Source organism: Carcharodon carcharias, chromosome 13 (genome assembly GCF_017639515.1).
Source record: "Carcharodon carcharias isolate sCarCar2 chromosome 13, sCarCar2.pri, whole genome shotgun sequence".
Taxonomy (NCBI): domain Eukaryota; kingdom Metazoa; phylum Chordata; class Chondrichthyes; order Lamniformes; family Lamnidae; genus Carcharodon; species Carcharodon carcharias.
Window position 1 is genome coordinate 86,161,123 of NC_054479.1, and position 17,620 is coordinate 86,178,742.

General features: G+C 44.3%; 1 protein-coding gene across 5 annotated transcripts in view; it reads right to left on the reverse strand.

The window, feature by feature from the left end:
• Window positions 1-3,536: 3,536 nt before the first annotated feature.
• plekhg7 (pleckstrin homology domain containing, family G (with RhoGef domain) member 7) overlaps window positions 3,537-17,620 on the reverse strand; it is an 80,848-nt gene continuing 66,764 nt past the window's right edge. For all 5 annotated transcript variants that reach the window (XM_041203297.1, XM_041203295.1, XM_041203293.1 and 2 more), the window contains 5 exons: window positions 14,848-14,941; window positions 14,679-14,758; window positions 10,954-11,107; window positions 10,003-10,100; window positions 3,537-3,775 (listed from right to left, as the gene is read on the reverse strand). In XM_041203297.1, coding sequence (XP_041059231.1) covers window positions 3,665-3,775; window positions 10,003-10,100; window positions 10,954-11,107; window positions 14,679-14,758; window positions 14,848-14,941 — 537 coding nt within the window. In that variant the 3' untranslated portion in view covers window positions 3,537-3,664. The remainder of the gene's footprint in view (window positions 3,776-10,002; window positions 10,101-10,953; window positions 11,108-14,678; window positions 14,759-14,847; window positions 14,942-17,620) is intronic.

A 17,620-nucleotide genomic window follows, 5' to 3' on the forward strand; every position in this document is an offset into this window, starting at 1 on the left:
CTGTAAAGTGCCTAGTCGGAAGATGAGGTGCTGTTCCTCCAGTTTGCGTTGAGCTTCACTGGAACAATGCAACAAGCCAAGGACAGACATGTGGGCATGAGAGCAGGGTGGAGTGTTGAAATGGCAAGCAACAGGGAGCCTACTAGAGGTGTTCACAAGAGATTGTTGTTAGGGCTCATCACCAGTGTTCTCATTGAATACTGGGGCAGTGGTGTTGGAGTATGGTCAACAAGTTTGCAATTGCGACAATAATCTGTGCAAGAGTCATGGCTGAAGAAGGGTACAATCTTCTGCAAAAAGATTTTGGTGCATCAGGAGAGTGGGTCAAACAATGACATGGCATTTAACCTAAACAACCGCAGTATGATAGATGTTTGCAGCACCAACGCCGAATACACATTTATAAGGAATAATCCTGAAAATGGCCGGGGGGGAAGGATCTAGGAGCTACTGGGCACAGATCACGAAAGATTCAAAACCAACACAGAAGTTGTAGACAGAGCAAACAGAATATTGGGTTGTTCTATACAATGCTTCAGCTCAAGTCAAGTGTGGCCCTTCTGTCCTCATAGAGTTTGTGGTGAGATCACATCTGGAGAACGGAGTACAGTCTTAACTTGCTGACATGGTAGGTGATTAAGATTATTTTTTTACATTCATCAGATGTGGATATCACGAGTAAGGGCAGCGTTTACTGAATTGTCCATTCAAAGGTGGTGGTTATCCACCTCCTTGAATGCTGTACAACTGCTTGCTAAGTCATTTTAGTGGTTAAGGTTCAAACATAAGCCAGACCAGGATGGCCAATTTCCTTTCCTAAAGAGGAATAGTTTCATGATCACCATTACTGACACTAACTTTCTCTTCTAGATTTATTAAATTTAAATTCCCCAGCCACTATGGTAAGATTTGAACTTATGACTGCAGATCAATAGTTAAGGTCTCTGGATCACTAATCATAACCACTATGCTACTGTTTCCTATGGTTGTGGGGGGTCGGGGGTGGGGGTGAAATCAGAGGAGAGCTACAAGAATTATTCCACACTTAACATACCTGAGTTACTCAAACTTAAAGACCTGGGTCTGTTTACTCTAAAGCAGTGTAGGACAAAATTTATATAGGTTTATAAAACAATGAAAGGTCCGAAATACACCCCTATTGATCAATTATTGCAGATCAGAGGACCAGAAGGCATAGGTTTAAACTGCACAAGAGTAGGCTAAACTCGATGTTAGAGTTTATCTATTTCCAGAGAGTATCAAGCCTCAGGAATGGGTTGCTAGCAGGTGTGGTGGGTGCTGACTCTCTGTTTGCCTTTCTGTAAAAGGGAGATGGACTGGTTCTTGTCTGGGCCAGAGACCACATCATATAGAAAGTAAATGGGTTAACAATGAATGAATGGTCAATATGAGCTCCTAGGTAGGATTCAATGGCTGAGGGGGCTGCAGGGGAATTTTCCAGAGTTTTTTCCTTTATCAGACCTGGGGTTTTGGAAGGTTTTTTTTTGACCCTGCATGGATAGTACATGGCTGAGGGAGGCAAGAAGTGTCCAGTTGTGATGCTCCAGCTTTCATGAATGCAGGGTGAGTTTAATGAACTAGTTGGTTTTTTCCTGCCCATCGTTGTGCTATGTTGGTATAGGGTTTGACCACATGCTCCAGGTTAGGAGTCTTTAGCTGGAGCTATTTTATAGAGATGTAAGTTACTGAACTCACACACAATGCACACCTGGTGAAACTGGAGTGGACAGTTGAATGCCTACAGCCTCGCTGATTTACAGGCAGCAATAGTTTAACATTTAGAAAATGCAATTTAGATTTGTATCATAGTCATAGAGTCACTATGGCACAGGAGGCCCTTTGAGTCCATGCCAGCTCTGTAGAGAAATCCAGTCAGTCCTATTCAATCCCTGTAGCCCTGCAGGTTTATTTCCCCCAAGTCCCTGTACAATTTCCTCTTACAGCCACTGACTATTTCCACATCCAGCACCCTCAAAGACAATGAATTCCAAGTCATTACCACTCGCTGTGAACAAAGTTCTTCCTTGCATTCTCTCTGGATCCCTTGCCCAAAGCCTTAAATCTGTGTGTCCCAGTCTTTTACCATCAGCTAATGAGAAGTTTTTCCTCATATATCTTATCCAAACCTATCTATCTGTATATCTCCATCAAATCTCCCCTCAATCTCCTTGGCTCCAATGAGAACAACCCAGCTTCTCCAAGCTAACCTTGTAGCTATAATCTGCCATCCCTGGAACCATTCTGATAAACTCTACACTCTGAAGAACTCTCACATCCTTCTGGGTGATCAGAACTGGGCACAATGCTCTTGTTGGGGCCTAACCAGAGCTTTATAAAGATTCAGCATAACTTTCTTGCCTTTGTACTCAATGCCTCTGTTTATGAAGCCCAAGCTTCCATATGCTTTGCTACCCACTCTCTCAATATATCCTGCCACTTTCAAAGATCAACGCACATGAACCACCAAGCCCTTCTGTCCCTGTACACTCTTTAGACCTGTGCCATGAAGACTTTGTTGCCTCTTCTGCGAAAATGCATCATCCCACAATTTCTGTATTAGCAATCCTGAATGCACTAATAGCTAACTTAAGATAATCAGTTGAGCCCATAATGTGGCTCACTTACACTTGCTAGAAGTGACATACATTCATACACGGACTCATTCTCAGCAAAAAAGAACATGTTCAAGCCTTGTGCCGCCTTAAAATTACCTGGGAACCTGGGGAGCCTATATTTCCTCGTTGCTTTCTCCGTGGCAATGCCTCGGCCTATCGGAGTCAACTTGCCAACCAATCAACATCCTTTTCTCCTGTAGTATAAATTGTTGTGATCGTTTGAAATTTTGTATTCTTGTGTTTATCCTGATGAGGCAAGATGCAAAGCTTTGGCAAAATAGAATCACAGAATTGTTACAGCACAGGAGGCCATTCAGCCCATTGTGTCTGCGCCAAATCTCTACTTGAGCGATGTACCTAGTGTCATTCTGCCCTTTTCCAGTAACCCTGAACATTCTTCCATTTCAGATATTAATCCAATTCCTGCTTGAATGCCTTGATTGAACCTGCCTCCACTACACTCTCAGGCAACACATTTCAGATCTTAACCACTCACTAGGTAAAAAAAGTTTCTCATGTCACCATTGCTTTTCCTCAGGTCTCTAGTAATATTCAAGTTCTGTACCACCAAGTAACTGTCTTGTACTAAATTCCACCTACCATTTGTCTATCCATTCTGCTAGCTTTTTGATATCCTGTTGCAGTTAATTATCATTCTCACTGTTTGCTGCCCTTCCATGTTCTCTACCATCAGAAAATTTTGAAATTTTACTTTATTCCAATATCCAAGTCATTTATATATAGCCAAAAGCAAAGGTCCTAACATTGACCCTTGGGGAACACCGTTGTCTACCATCTTTCAGTCTAAAAAATAACCATTTACCACAACTCCGTACTTCTGCTGAATATTTAAAAAGCACACGCTGCTTTGTTACAATATATTTTATTAGAAACCAGAGGATTTTAAAATCGAATAAAGGAGGTAGATTTCTTCAAAGTGCGCTGGCCCAACAATCTGTTGAGTTTCTGATTGGTCTGTTTAGACTAAGATCAGGGCTTTTGCAAGTTTAACAGATGTCCGGGGGGAGTTAAATTTCAGATGATTCATTCACTGATAATCTCCTCAGGGAAGGTCGTGGGGGGTCTAAAATGTTCCTGTAGGCAGTTACTGCAGTCTCGATGTGTGACATCCAAGTTTTCTGAAAGAAAAGAAGCTGATTCACTTTTACTGTAGACAGGTAATTCTGTTTTTGTTTTGGATTTCCGGCATCTGCAGTTTTTCGTTTTTATCTCATGGACTCAGACGTTTACAGCACAGAAGGAGGCCATTCGGCCCATTGTGTCCACACCGGTCAACAAAGATCTGTACACTAATCCCATTTTCCAGTGCTTGGCCCACAGCCCTGGAGGCTATGGCAATGCAAGTGAATATCTAAATACTTCTTAAATGTTGCATGTTTCTGACTCCACTACCCTTTCAGGCAGTAAACTCCAGACTCCCACCACCCTCTGGATGAAAAAAGTTCTCAACTCCCCTCTTAGCCTTCTTCCTCTTAAATCTATGCCCTCTGGTTATTGACCCCTCTACTAATGGAAAAAGTGTCTTCCTACCCACCCTATCTATGCCCCTCATAATCTTATACACCTCTATCAGGTCCCCTCTCAACCTTCGCTGCTCCAAGGAAAACAACACCAGCCTATCCGATTTTTCCTCATAGCTCAGACCCTCCAGCCAAGGCAGCGTCCTGGTAAATCTCCTCTCTAACCTCTCCAGTGTAATTACATCATTCCTATAATGTGGTGACCAGAACTGCACGCAGTACTCCAGTTGTGGCCTAACCAGCATAACCTCCCTGCTCTTGTATTCTATGTCTCGGCTAATAAAGGCAAGTATCCCATATGCCTTCTTAACCACCTTATCCACCTGCCCTGCTACCTTCAGGGATCTGTGAATATGCACACCAAGGTCCCTTTGATCCTCAATACTTTCCAGGGTCCTACCATTCATAGTGTAATCCCTTGCCTTATTAGTCCTCACGCTTTTCCAGGTTGAATTCCATTTGCCACTGCTCTGCCCACCTGACCAGTCCATTGATATCCTCCTGCAGTTTACGGCTATCCTACTCACTATTTACCACCCCACCAATTTTCGTGTCATCTGTGAACTTCTTGATCATACCCCCTACTGTGTTCTTTCACATTACCAGTTCATTCTGTGAAACATTATGAAGTCATGTTCTTTCAGAGAGCTGAGTAAGTCTCATTTTGCCCTGTTGATTTGAGAATTGTGATGAGAAAACAATGGAGAAGATTTGGAGAGAGCCTTGAACCAAGATTAGATAATCTTTTGTTAGGATAAGTTGACTAAAAATTCAGATTAACTATGCATTTTATAATAGTATTTTTTGAATGTTTCATTCTATTTGTGTGTTGTTCAGGGCAAGGGGAAGGAAAACAGATGCCAAGCAGCCGCTGGTGCTCCTTTAAACAAACCATGAGGTGCCAGATGTGCACCAGATGGTACCCTTCAGAAAGAGGGAGTCCCTTGGCTTGGAGGTTCATTGTTCTTTGACAGCTCACATCAGGAGCTCCATTCATGCTCAACTCCATACCCACAGTCATATTCCAACCTTCCTTCAGACTTCAGTTGATTGATGCTACATCTCAGCTCCAACTATACACTGGTGGTACCCAGCTCTACCCCATCACCACCTTACTCAAACCCTCAATGCCTCTTGTGTTTTTACATTACTTTTCTGACATCCAGTCCTGGATAAGCCGTAGTTCCCTCCAATTATAGATTGAGGAGGCTGAGGCCCACAAAAACTGTTTCTTCTCCCTGTCCGTGGCTCAGCCATACTGTTTGCAACATCACCATTCTATTTCTTTTTAATATTTGTTGATGGGATGTGGGTGTCACTGGCAAGGCCAGCATTTGTTGCCCATCCATAATTGCCCTTGAACTGAGTAGTTTGCTAGGCCATTTCAGAGGGCAGTTAAGAGTCAACTACATTGCTGTGGATCTGGAGTCACATGTAGGCCAGACCAGGTAAGGGTGGCAGATTTCCTTCCCTAAAGGACATTAGTGACCCAGATGCAGTTTTACAACAATCAACGATAGTTGCCGTGTTCAACATTACTGAGACAGGCTTTATTGAATTTAAATTCCACCAGCTGCCGTGGTGGGATTTAAACCCATGTCCCCAGAGCACCAGCCTGACCCTCTGGTTTTCTAGTCCAGTGACATTATCACCATCTCCACCCATTTCTTAATAATAATTTGATAATGAACTGAGCTTCCAATTATGTATCCTCGTTGTCACTAAGGTTGCCTACTTCCACCTCCATAACCCTGCCTCAGCTCCTCTGCTGCTCCTCCATGCCTTTGTTATCTCTAGGGCTGACTATTCTAAGGCAGTGCTGGCCAGCTTCACATCCTCCATAAACCTGAGCTCATGCAAATCTCTGCCGCCTGTGTCCTAATTCACATCAAGGCTTGTTCACCCATCAGCCCAGTGCTCGGTGATCTACATGGTGCTGGGAGGGCAGGGTGTCGGGGGGAGTTGTTGGGCTGTTGGTGGCCTTCAGTGACAGGCACCTTGTTGGCCATTGGCAAAGTTTGCCCACCTGTTCCATTAGATTCCACAAGGCTGCAGATATCAGCAACGACCTGCTGTCAGAAAGATCAGGGAGCTAATCCTGCAGGCCCTGTGTTGAGGGTCCTGATCCTTCCAATTAGATCTCCATGTCCATCCCCTCTGTGGAATGGAGGTGGCTGAAGGAGAAGGTGTTGCTTATGTTGCTGGTGATGCTGTTGACATTGGTGTGGCCGCTCATGTTCCTCACCAGAGGTGCCAGGTGGAACTGCATAAACTGCTCCCAAGCCACGGTGAAGGCTGGCACCAGGGAAGTGCAGCTGAAGGTGAGTGAAGTGCTCGACAGGTGAAGTGACTTCCACAAAGTTGACAATTACCTGTCAAGCACGAAAGCACATTGTGAAGGAGCAACCTCTCACCTGGCCATGGCTGCAACTCTTCACTTTCAATGAGCAACGCTTTCCCAGCTTGTCAGTTTCACTGAAGAAGCTCTCCCTACTGTGTACTGGTCTCGGTGACCCTAGCGCAGGCTTGTCCAATCCACGGCCCGTACGATTGTTGAAAATTTCACTAAGAGGGGTCATTGGGGTTTGCAGATTTCTGCAGAGGATTGCTCCTCCGACCATAGCCTGTTTCTCTCCCGCATTTGCTGCTGATAAGCTCAATAGTTCAGACAACACTAGGCCTCAGGCCTCGCTCCAGGTCTCTCTTCCACTCTCGTTGCACCTACTCACTCCCGCACCCCACAAACACAGTGCCTATTAAGTGAGGAACAGTGGATAAATGAGTGAGTTTGAGGGTGGCTGTGAGTGAATGGGAGGGTGGCTGAGTGAGTGAATGAGTGAGGGTGGCAGAGTGAGTGTGAGAGTGGCTGAATGGGCGAGTGTGAGTGTGGCTGAGTGAGGGAGTGAGTGTGAGGGCGGCTGAGTGAGTGAGTGTGAGGGCGGCTGAGTGAGGGATTGTGAGGGTGGTTGAGTAAGGGAATGTGAGGGTGGCTGAATTAGGGTGACTAAGTGAGGATGAGTAGATGACTAAGTGGGTGTGGGTGGGTGGCTGGGTAAGTGTGTGGGTGGATGGCTGTCTGAGGGAGGGTGGGTGGTTCAGTGAGGGAGAGTGGGTGGGAGTGGGTGTGTTTGTGAGAGAGCAAAGGGGTTGAGAGGGAGGGAAGAGTGCGTGTCTGGCTCACTCCCAGTCTTGGGTCGCATCCTCACACCCACACACCAACAGGCACTCTCACCCAATCTCACAGGGGGCGAGGGTGAGTGAACACCCTAAGACTGGGAGTGAGCTGGGCACACATACTCTCACCTTTCACACTCTAATGGTCATCTTTACTTATTACTCAATGTTTTGATTATCAATTTATTGTCATACATCAGCTATTTTTTTTTTAAATTCATGTTTAATGTTGTGCCAAACCTTATTCTGCCCCCCTACCCCTGCCACCACCAAGTGTGAGAAAAATTGAAATGTGCTCCCCCCATGAGAATAGTTTGGACAAAACAAAAACAAAAACAGAATTACCTGGAAAAACTCAGCAGGTCTGGCAGCATCGGCGGAGAAGAAAAGAGTTGACGTTTCGAGTCCTCATGACCCTTCGACAGAACTTGAGTTCGAGTCCAAGAAAGAGTTGAAATATAAGCTGGTTTAAGGTGTGTGTGTGGGGGGCGGAGAGAGAGAGAGAGAGAGAGAGAGGTGGAGTGGGGGTGTGGTTGTAGGGACAAACAAGCAGTGATAGAAGCAGATCATCAAAAGATGTCAACAACAATAGTACAATAGAACACATAGGTGTTAAAGTTAAAGTTGGTGATATTATCTAAACGAATGTGCTAATTAAGAATGGATGGTAGGGCACTCAAGGTATACCTCTAGTGGGAGTGGGGAGAGCATAAAAGATTTTAAAAAAAAAAATAAATTTTTTTATATATAATGGAAATAGGTGGGAAAAGGAAAATCTATATAATTTATTGGAAAAAAAGGAAAAGGAAGGGGGAAACAGAAAGGGGGTGGGGATGGGGGAGGGAGCTCACGACCTAAAGTTGTTGAATTCAATATTCAGTCCGGAAGGCTGTAAAGTGCCTAGTCGGAAGATGAGGTGTTGTTCCTCCAGTTTGCGTTGGGCTTCACTGGAACAATGCAGCAAGCCAAGGACAGACATGTGGGCAAGAGAGCACGGTGGAGTGTTAAAATGGCAAGTGACAGGGAGGTTTGGGCCATTCTTGCGGACAGACCGCAGGTGTTCTGCAAAGCGGTCGCCCAGTTTACGTTTGGTCTCTCCAATGTAGAGGAGACCACATTGGGAGCAACGAATGCAGTAGACTAAGTTGGAGGAAATGCAAGTGAAATGCTGCTTCACTTGAAAGGAGTGTTTGGGTCCTTGGACGGTGAGGAGAGAGGAAGTGAAGGGGCAGGTGTTGCATCTTTTGTGTGGGCATGGGGTGGTGCCATAGGAGGGGGTTGAGGAGTAGGGGGTGATGGAGGAGTGGACCAGGGTGTCCCGGAGGGAGCGATCCCTACGGAATGCCGATAGGGGGGGGTGAAGGGAAGATGTGTTTGGTGGTGGCATCATGCTGGAGTTGGCGGAAATGGCGGAGGATGATCCTTTGAATGCGGAGGCTGGTGGGGTGATAAGTGAGGACAAGGGGGACCCTATCATGGAGGAACAACACCTCATCTTCCGACTAGGCATTTTACAGCCATCCGGACTGAATATTGAATTCAACAACTTTAGGTCATGAGCTCCCTCCCCCATCCCCACCCCCTTTCTGTTTCCCCGCTTCCTTTTCTTTTTTTTCCAATAAATTATATAGATTTTCCTTTTCCCACCTATTTCCATTATATATAAAAAAAAATATTTTTTTTACATCTTTTATGCTCTCCCCACCCCCACTAGAGCTATACCTTGAGTGCCCTACCATCCATTCTTAATTAGCACATTCGTTTAGATAATATCACCAACTTTAACTTTAACACCTATGTGTTCTTTTGTACTATTGTTGTTGACATCTTTTGATGATCTGCTTCTATCACTGCTTGTTTGTCCCTACAACCGCACCCCCACTCCACCTCTCTCTCTCTCTCTCTCCGCCCCCCACACACACACCTTAAACCAGCTTATATTTCAACTCTTTCTTGGACTCGAACTCAAGTTCTGTCGAAGGGTCATGAGGACTCGAAACGTCAACTCTTTTCTTCTCCGCCGATGCTGCTAGACCTGCTGAGTTTTTCCAGGTAATTCTGTTTTTGTTTTTGTTTTGGATTTCCAGCATCCGCAGTTTTTTTGTTTTTATCTATAGTTTGGACAAGCCTGCCCTAGCGAGTCCTGCACAGCTTGGGAAAAAGGTAAGCTGCATATTAAAGCCAGAATGAGTGGTTAAAACAGCAATTAATGACTCATTTGCATATGACAATAACTTACCTGACACCTCCAAGGGGTTTCCCTGCTCACCTGCAAACTGTCCGGGTAAAACCCAGAATTGGGCAGGGTAATTTCAACCCAATGTGATTTTTAGGAGATTTAACTCTGCACACACCCATACTGATCTGCCCTTGGCAGGTTAAGCTCCCCCTGTTCCACTTTCACTATAAGTCAGTGTTCATGTCTTAAAAGCACAATAGTGCAGATGCTGGAAACGTTAACTGTTTCTCTCTCCACAGACGCTGAGTTAACATTTCGAGTCTGTATGACTCTTCACCATCTGTATGAGCTCTGAAGAAGGGTCATACGGACTTGAAACGTTAACTCTGTTTCCCTCTCCACAGATTCTGCCAGACCTGCAGAGTTTTTCCAGCATTTTTTGTGTTCATGTCTTGTTCTCTTGTAGATTTACCTTAACAGCTTCTGAAGGTGCTTGAAGTGTGAAGATTCCTATACATTGCTGATATCTGTTTTGATGTATTACTAAGAAAGCATTGTGTAGTCCACAGCCTGAAAGAGAAGGAGATGTGTCATGGATCTACTGAATTTAGTAGGTGGCACAAGACAAGCAAAGGACCAAATGACATTGGATCTGTAACTGCCTCTGGACAGGCAAGGAATAATTTTAGTACAATTGCTGACGTCCTGTGGCATTACTCATGAATAATTTGGGATAGAGTCGAGATGGAGATGTGTTCATCTAGTCAGCCCTTTTAAACCCTCTGTTCTCCGGTAAGAGAAGCTATAGATCGACATGTTGTCAGGTTAGTTTATGAATACCGGCATGTCTAGGTTGGCAGCTGCTTGTAAATTCTTGGCTCCTTCCCTCCAAGATTGGGAGGCTGTTCAAGGCTAGCAAGAAAATATTGGCTTTATAGCTACTTTTCTTTTTAAAGAGATGGCTGTGATTTGTTTTATGAATCATCTGAGCCAAATAATTCCATTGATGACACTGTCATGAGTGACAGTGTGGTATCAATTGTCAGTAAGACCACCCACCTACAGGTGAGGTTAGGGCAACACTAATAGAATCAAATGCACTAATTTTCATAGAAAACTCCTCACACATACACACACAATAATAGGTGAATGTATTTCTCATGTGTATACTTACTGGTCAAACATCTCCCAGCATTTAGTAACCAAGGAAGGAAATTACTCACAATGGACACACACAAAAAGGTTAAAATGATTACATGACCAATGACAGTGTCTATTATTCATTTTTTATTCACTAATCAGAAATGCATTTAGCTACATCATGGATTCCTTATTATTCCACAACACTGGTCTAGTGCAGTCACACTGAAGCAGTATTGCAAACAGTCTTTGCCCATATCGAGATTAAAATAGAAAAATGTACCTGCTGAATGGAATGGATCAATGTTCTTCAGTACTAATCTGTCCAGGGCAATTGGTTGATCAAGTACAGAACACACAGTTCCATCTCTTCCCATTCCGTGTAATTCAGGATTGGGTGAAGGACTTCGGAGCCCAGTATCTAAGGCTCCTGGTTTCTGCAGATGTACAAAGTTACCATCTGATTAGCCTCAAAGATAACAAAGAACCCATTTTACCCCCACTCCTAGGGCTGAATTCTACATGCCCCCACCAGGCGGGCATCCCGCAGGAGTCGGCACATAAAATGGGGTAGGCGCTCAACCCACCACCTTCCACACCCACACCCAAGCTCACCTCCACAATACATCGGGTGCCGAAATCAGCAGCCTGCCTGCCATATTTAACTGAAAAATTAAGGGTCAATTAGGCTCGTTATCAAGCCTATAGACCCTGATAATATGCTGCCCATGCCATAATGAGTTTGGCGTGGGTAGCCAGCCAGGAGCTGGAAGCCTGATTTTTAACCTCAAATAGTTAAAGGGCGGGAAGGAAGGGGGTGGGGGGGGGGCAATCGCTCTTTGGGGGCTGCCCTTTGCTGATTGCAGGGCAGCCCCCTTAGACTGAACCGCACCCCCCTCTTCCTGCCCACACTCTCTCTTAAACATACCCCCTCCTCCCTCTCCCTACCCTTCCGGCCCAAAACCCCGGACTTAACTGCTCCGGGGCTCCTGGGCCATGGGCACCTCTCTTCAGCTGCAGAATCAGCAGCTGCTACTGATATCTTCCTGGCACTGCCAGCCAATCGGATTAGCTAGCAGCTCCTGAGGGTGGCTCTTCCACTCCAGTGAGGGGCGGAAGACCCACTTGGCCCTCGTTAATAAGCCCCACAGCGCTTTATGGCCATGGGGCTGCTCAGCATGTAGTCGGTTGGCATCATACCAACGTGGTTTCTGGGTTGTTTTTGGGGGGGGAGGGGCATTGTGCCTTCTGCACCCCCACCCCCCTGTATTATTCCGCCGCTAGTCTGTGAGTCATGTTGTAAGATCAAAAGAATTAGAAACAGGAGTAGACCATTCAGCCCATCGTGCCTGCTCTGCCGTTCAGTAAGATCATGGTTGACTTGAAAGTGCCACCTTCTTGCCTTGACTCCCTTGTCAACCAAAGATCTATTGAACTCAGCCTTGAACAGATTCAATGACCCGGCCTATCTTCCAAATTGCCCCACATTCCTCCTACTCACATTCTTCCCAAAGCGGGAATGTTGCTAAGCTCTCTGCCAATGTCATTCTGAGTTGGGGAATATTTCAATCAAGTGGAAGGATTTGGTTATGTGGAGGAGCTGGGATTGATCTCCTTAGAACAGAGGGGACTTGATAGAGGAGTTCAAAATCAAGAACTGTTTAGCTGGAGAAAGAAAGGAGAAATTGTCTCCAATGGCAGAAGGGTTGGTAACCAGAGGACAGAGATTTAAGGTGATTGGTTAAAGAATCAGAGGCTACCTGTGAAAGTGAATTGCCCTGGTGGAAGCAGATTCAATAGTAACATTCTAAAGTGAACTGGACAAGTACTTGAAGTGAAAAAATGTACAGGGCTATGGAGAAAAAGCAAGTGAGTGGGTTGAATTGGAAAATTCTTTCATTAAAGAGCTAACTCAGACCTCCTTCTGTACTGTGTGATTCTACCACTCTATCTAATGTCAGTGGGACTGCTGTGGGTTCCTTCATCCCTTGTTTCCATTCAATATTACTACAGCATAAAGACCATTCTGGTCATGGAAGGAGAGTTCACATCACTGCCTATAAGACTGTCAGATACCCTGCTAATCAGTTACCCGGTCAGTTACCCTGCTAATCAATTGCCCTGTTAATCCTTCCACATTATTCTCTAAGAGGAAGAGTGTGAAAATAAACAGAGCAGCCGAATAGGGGAACATACGATGTGAGTAGTCTGTCAACTCTGGGGCAGGCTGTCAATGTACTAACATGCACAATATAGTATATATTTATATATACACACACACACACACGTATAAATATACAGTATATATTATATAGCATACATTGATACTGTATGGTATCTTTACATTAGGTATAAATCTGCTGAGTACACAGCGCTCTAACCTTTCCATAACATCCCAATTCAAACAAAATGTTAAAACAAAATGTAGGTAGATTGAAGCCCTAATAAATATTTCTGTAACTGAAATTTGCTTATATAGAAATGCATAGAAGTTACAATGAGAAATAGGCCATTTGGCCCAACCAGTCCATGTTGCCGTTTACCCTCCATGTGAGCAACGCTTCTGTCACATTTATTCATCCTGAACCCATCTCTTTCAACTCCTTTTTCCTTCATCCATCTACCTAATCCAATCTTCAATGTTGACACTGGGTTGGATTTTACATGGTTGGAGGTTGGCCTGTTGCTCCACAGGAAGTCCTGCCTCAGAGAGTTGCTGGCCTATCAGAGGCCTGCAGCTCTCCAGCACCAGCAGCACCACTGGGAATGGTGACCACTGCCAGAGCTGCACACGGACAATGAGGAGGTGAACTGTGCTGAATTGTGGGTTTGGTGGTATTGCCAAGGTGCTAATCTGGCAGACCTCAATGAGGGGGGGGAGATCAGGGTTTGAGAGGTCTTTGTGGGGTGGGGTGGGGGGGGGAGGAGAGGAAGGAACTAGGGGCAGGGGTAACACCTTGGGAGAGGCTCTCCAATGAGCCCAGGATCCCCCCCCAAGCCCGCCACCAAGCCATGCAGGGATGACTGCCGAGGTTGGCTGCTTGCCTTAGGCTTCTCAAACCACTGGTTAAATCCTGGCAATGGTGGCATAAGGTCCTTAAGTGGGCCTCAATTGGCCCATTGGTGGGCTGGCCACCAGCGCTGGCGAAATTGTGATGGGATCAGGCAGGCAGGTAGGCAGCAGGCAGGCCTTTGCTGGATATAACGTGCACCCCCACCACCCCCCCCCACCCCCCCACCCCACCGCTCCCCCTCCAATCACCCCCCTCCTGCCTTCAAACCCACTGATGGGGAAGTGTAAAATCCAGCTGGTTGTTTCTGCCTCAATCACTAACCCTGGAATTAAATCCCACAGCCCCACAACTCCCTGTGTAAAGAAACTTAACTTGACCTCTGCTCTAAATAATTTTACATTTCCCTCTGTGGCCCCACATTTTTGGCCTCTTAACTGTGGAAAAATGGTTGGGTTTCATAGACTTGTAACAATTTGGATATTTTTGATATCTAGTGAATTAGTCTGCCACTTTTCTCATTATTTCCATTTTTAAAACTTGTTTGAAGGTCACAAGATAATTCACAGCATCAGGGCTGAGTAATTTGTTACAAATATGTGAATAATGTGGGACATGACTTGGGGTGGGGTAACTTGCTTGAGATGAACAGTTGACAATGGATCTATGGTTCCCAAATCTCTTCAGCACTGGGGGTTTTCCTCACCTCCTATCTGGGTCTGTTACAAATTAATTGATAGGGATTGGTTGCAACGATTAATCAACAACTCCATTACTGTATCGTGTGACCAGCAGGATAGTAGAAGGCGGATTAGACGGAGCCCAGTTCTGTCATATCAAGTGATTGGACATTGCTGTGGATGACCAGTGGCCAGTGCTAATCCTTAGAATTAGAAGTGGGGAATATTTTTGGAGTTCCATCATAGTCTGATTAATAATTTCAGAAACTTGTAATTTTGGTGTTGAAATTTTCTTTTAAAGGGAAATAATTTATTACCTTTTTAGCGTTTTTAACCTTTGTGATTAAAAGTAAATCATCAAAAAGGAACAGATGTACATCCAGAGATTTCGTGGTCCCTGTAAAAAAAAAGTAGTTAGAAACATTTTAGTTGCAAGTATTGGACATGTCTGTAATTACGTTTCTAATCTGGATGAGTAACACATACCTGCGAGACTTAATCGTCCTTCATATAAAAGCTGTCTGTTAGCTGGTGAGAGGAGACCTTCTGCCATGTTATCTTTGAGCAGATGTCGAAGACTCTGGTGAGGAGTGAAAAATCACAAAATCAGACCATTACTTGGACCTTCCATAAAATAGAAAGATTTTACCCCTAAGGACACCACGATTATAACTGGGGTGGGGGGGGGTGGTGGTGGCGGCGGGGGTTGGTAATACAAACACCCACTCACCACAATCATCACACACACTGTGTGAAACTCATCTAAACTCCTGTGAAGAACAAAGCCTCTATCCTTTTGCTCATCTGTTTAGATGGGCTGTTGTATGAGGGGACAGGGAGTTCTGCTTCAACACTTACTGTACGAGGGGTCAGCTCATCCGTTTTTTTCTTTTCCCTACATGATGGCAGTGGGTTTTGACTTTGTGTAAAATGGCTAATGGATAATTGGCAGCACGTTTACATCTCTAGCTATTTTTATTAATAGAAGAATTTCCATTGACTCCTCTTTCCGTGGAGCCAATTACAATCCATTGTTTCCATTCATTACAAATCTTCTGTTAAAATGATGTGTCTGCAAATATCTTCTAACCTAACCTTACAGTTATTATTATAGTTTTCTTTCACTTTGTCAACTTTTTTGCCTTATCTTCTTGGAGGATGTTTCTCTTGGCCCTGGAGGGTTATGAGCAGGTTAACATGGATGGATTTCCACTGGTCAAAGAGACAATGGTCGGAGGTCAAAAACTGAAGATGATCACAGAATGAAAGAGAGGTTAGAAGAAACTGCCTTTGCACAGGGGAGTTTTCTGATGTTAACTGTTGTTGAAGCAATGTCTATAGGGCTTTTTAAGAATATATTAGAAGGCTATATTATAGGGAGCGAATGGGATAATGGAATCAGATAGTAACACAGATGCAGAGTTACTGGACAAATGCCCCATATCTGTGCTGGAACAAGTCACATTCTGCTAGTTCATCTAACTTCATTCATGCGTGAGTGTGTGCAATGAACCTCAGCAAGTTATCTGAGCACTGGGCAATCAAACTGATTTACCCTCACTCTATGTTCACCATGCCGACCTCACAGGATCGGAGTCAGATAGGAACCCTGGAGCATCGTCCCTCCCAAGTCCGTTCCACTCACTGCAGAGACTGCCAATTCCAGCAAGGACCAGGGAATGAACCAGGACTAACAGCATTTGGATAATGTCTTTAGTGCAGCAAAAGGTCCCAAAGTCATTCACAAAAGTATATTCAAAGAAGATTTTGACAGGGTGACCAAAAGCTTGGTCAGGGAGGTGGGATTTAAGGAGGGTCTGAAAGGAGGGGTGAAGGGATTTAAGGATGGGATTCCAAAGCATCACATCTAGGCAGCTGAAGACAGAGTGAGGTACAGGAAAGTGAGGACCTAAACTGTGTGCATAACTCAGCATTCGCTCAGTCTACTGGACATGATTTAATTTTAGAAATTGGGTTAGAAATTAAATTAGATTAATTTTAGGAATTGATTAAATCTACTCAATTCACTTTTTAAAACTTCTAACTGAATCTCTTTCAGGACAGAGCTGATTATTTAATGTGGTGCGAGTCCCGTTTAAAAATATTTACGAAAGTTGACAGTAATTGTGGAAGGAAGTGGAGATGAGGTATCTGTGATAAAACTCAAGGGAAGTTTAATCTTGGTGCAGGTGAAATCTTTTGCTTTTCACCAGGTAACTTTGCAAATATATTAAATTTCAGTTTAATATGTTGCATAAAAGCAAAATACTGTGGATGCTGGAAATCTACAATAAAAACAGAAAATGCTGGAAAAACTCAGCAGGGTCTGACAGCATCTGTGGAGAGAGAAACAGAGTTAATGTTTTGAGTCCGTATGACCCTTCTTCAGAGCTAATGGCTCTGTTTCTCTCTCCACAGATGCTGTCAGACCTGCTGAGTTTTTTCCAACATTTTCTGTTTTCTCTGGATTACTAGTTCATTGACATTATCACTATGCCACTGCATCCCCCTACATCTTATGCACCTGGGCAATTAAACCATTGAGATAAAAACCAAAAAAAACTGCGGATGCTGGAAATCCAAAACAAAAACAGAATGGTTGAAGGGTCATGAGGGCTCGAAACGTCAACTCTTTTCTTCTCCGCCGATGCTGCCAGACCTGCTGAGTTTTTCCAGGTAATTCTGTTTTTGAATTAAATCATTGTTTTTTACACTGTTGTATTAAGCAAATTAAAATGGAATGAAGAAAGGACTTGCATTTATATAATGCCTCTCATGTCATCAGAATATCCATTAGCTGTAAAGGCAGAGCCTAAGTTTAACATCTCAACAAAACGACAGCACCTCCAGCAGTGCAGCACTCGCTCAGCACTGCACTGGACTGTTAGCCCCGATCATCTGCATAAGTCTCTGGATTAAGACATTCCAATTCAGAAGTAAGGTCTGTGCTACAATTTGCATCTAAATGCATTTCAGACAAATACGATCACATCATAATTTTCTTACGGGTATGTAGCTGAGCGGCTGAATGCAAAGGGGTGATAGTTATGTTACAACCAAGGAAAGCTCTGGTTAGACACTGTTTATCTTACTGCCTGAGTTCTGGGCACCGCACCTCAGAAAATAAATGTTAGCCGTTAAGACAGCACATCTCAAATTCACCAGAATTGGCCAAAAGGGTCACATCATCTTTGGAGGAGGCAGCCCTACAAATTTCCCCATCCTCAATGAAGGGAGACCCCAGCACATCAGTGCAAAA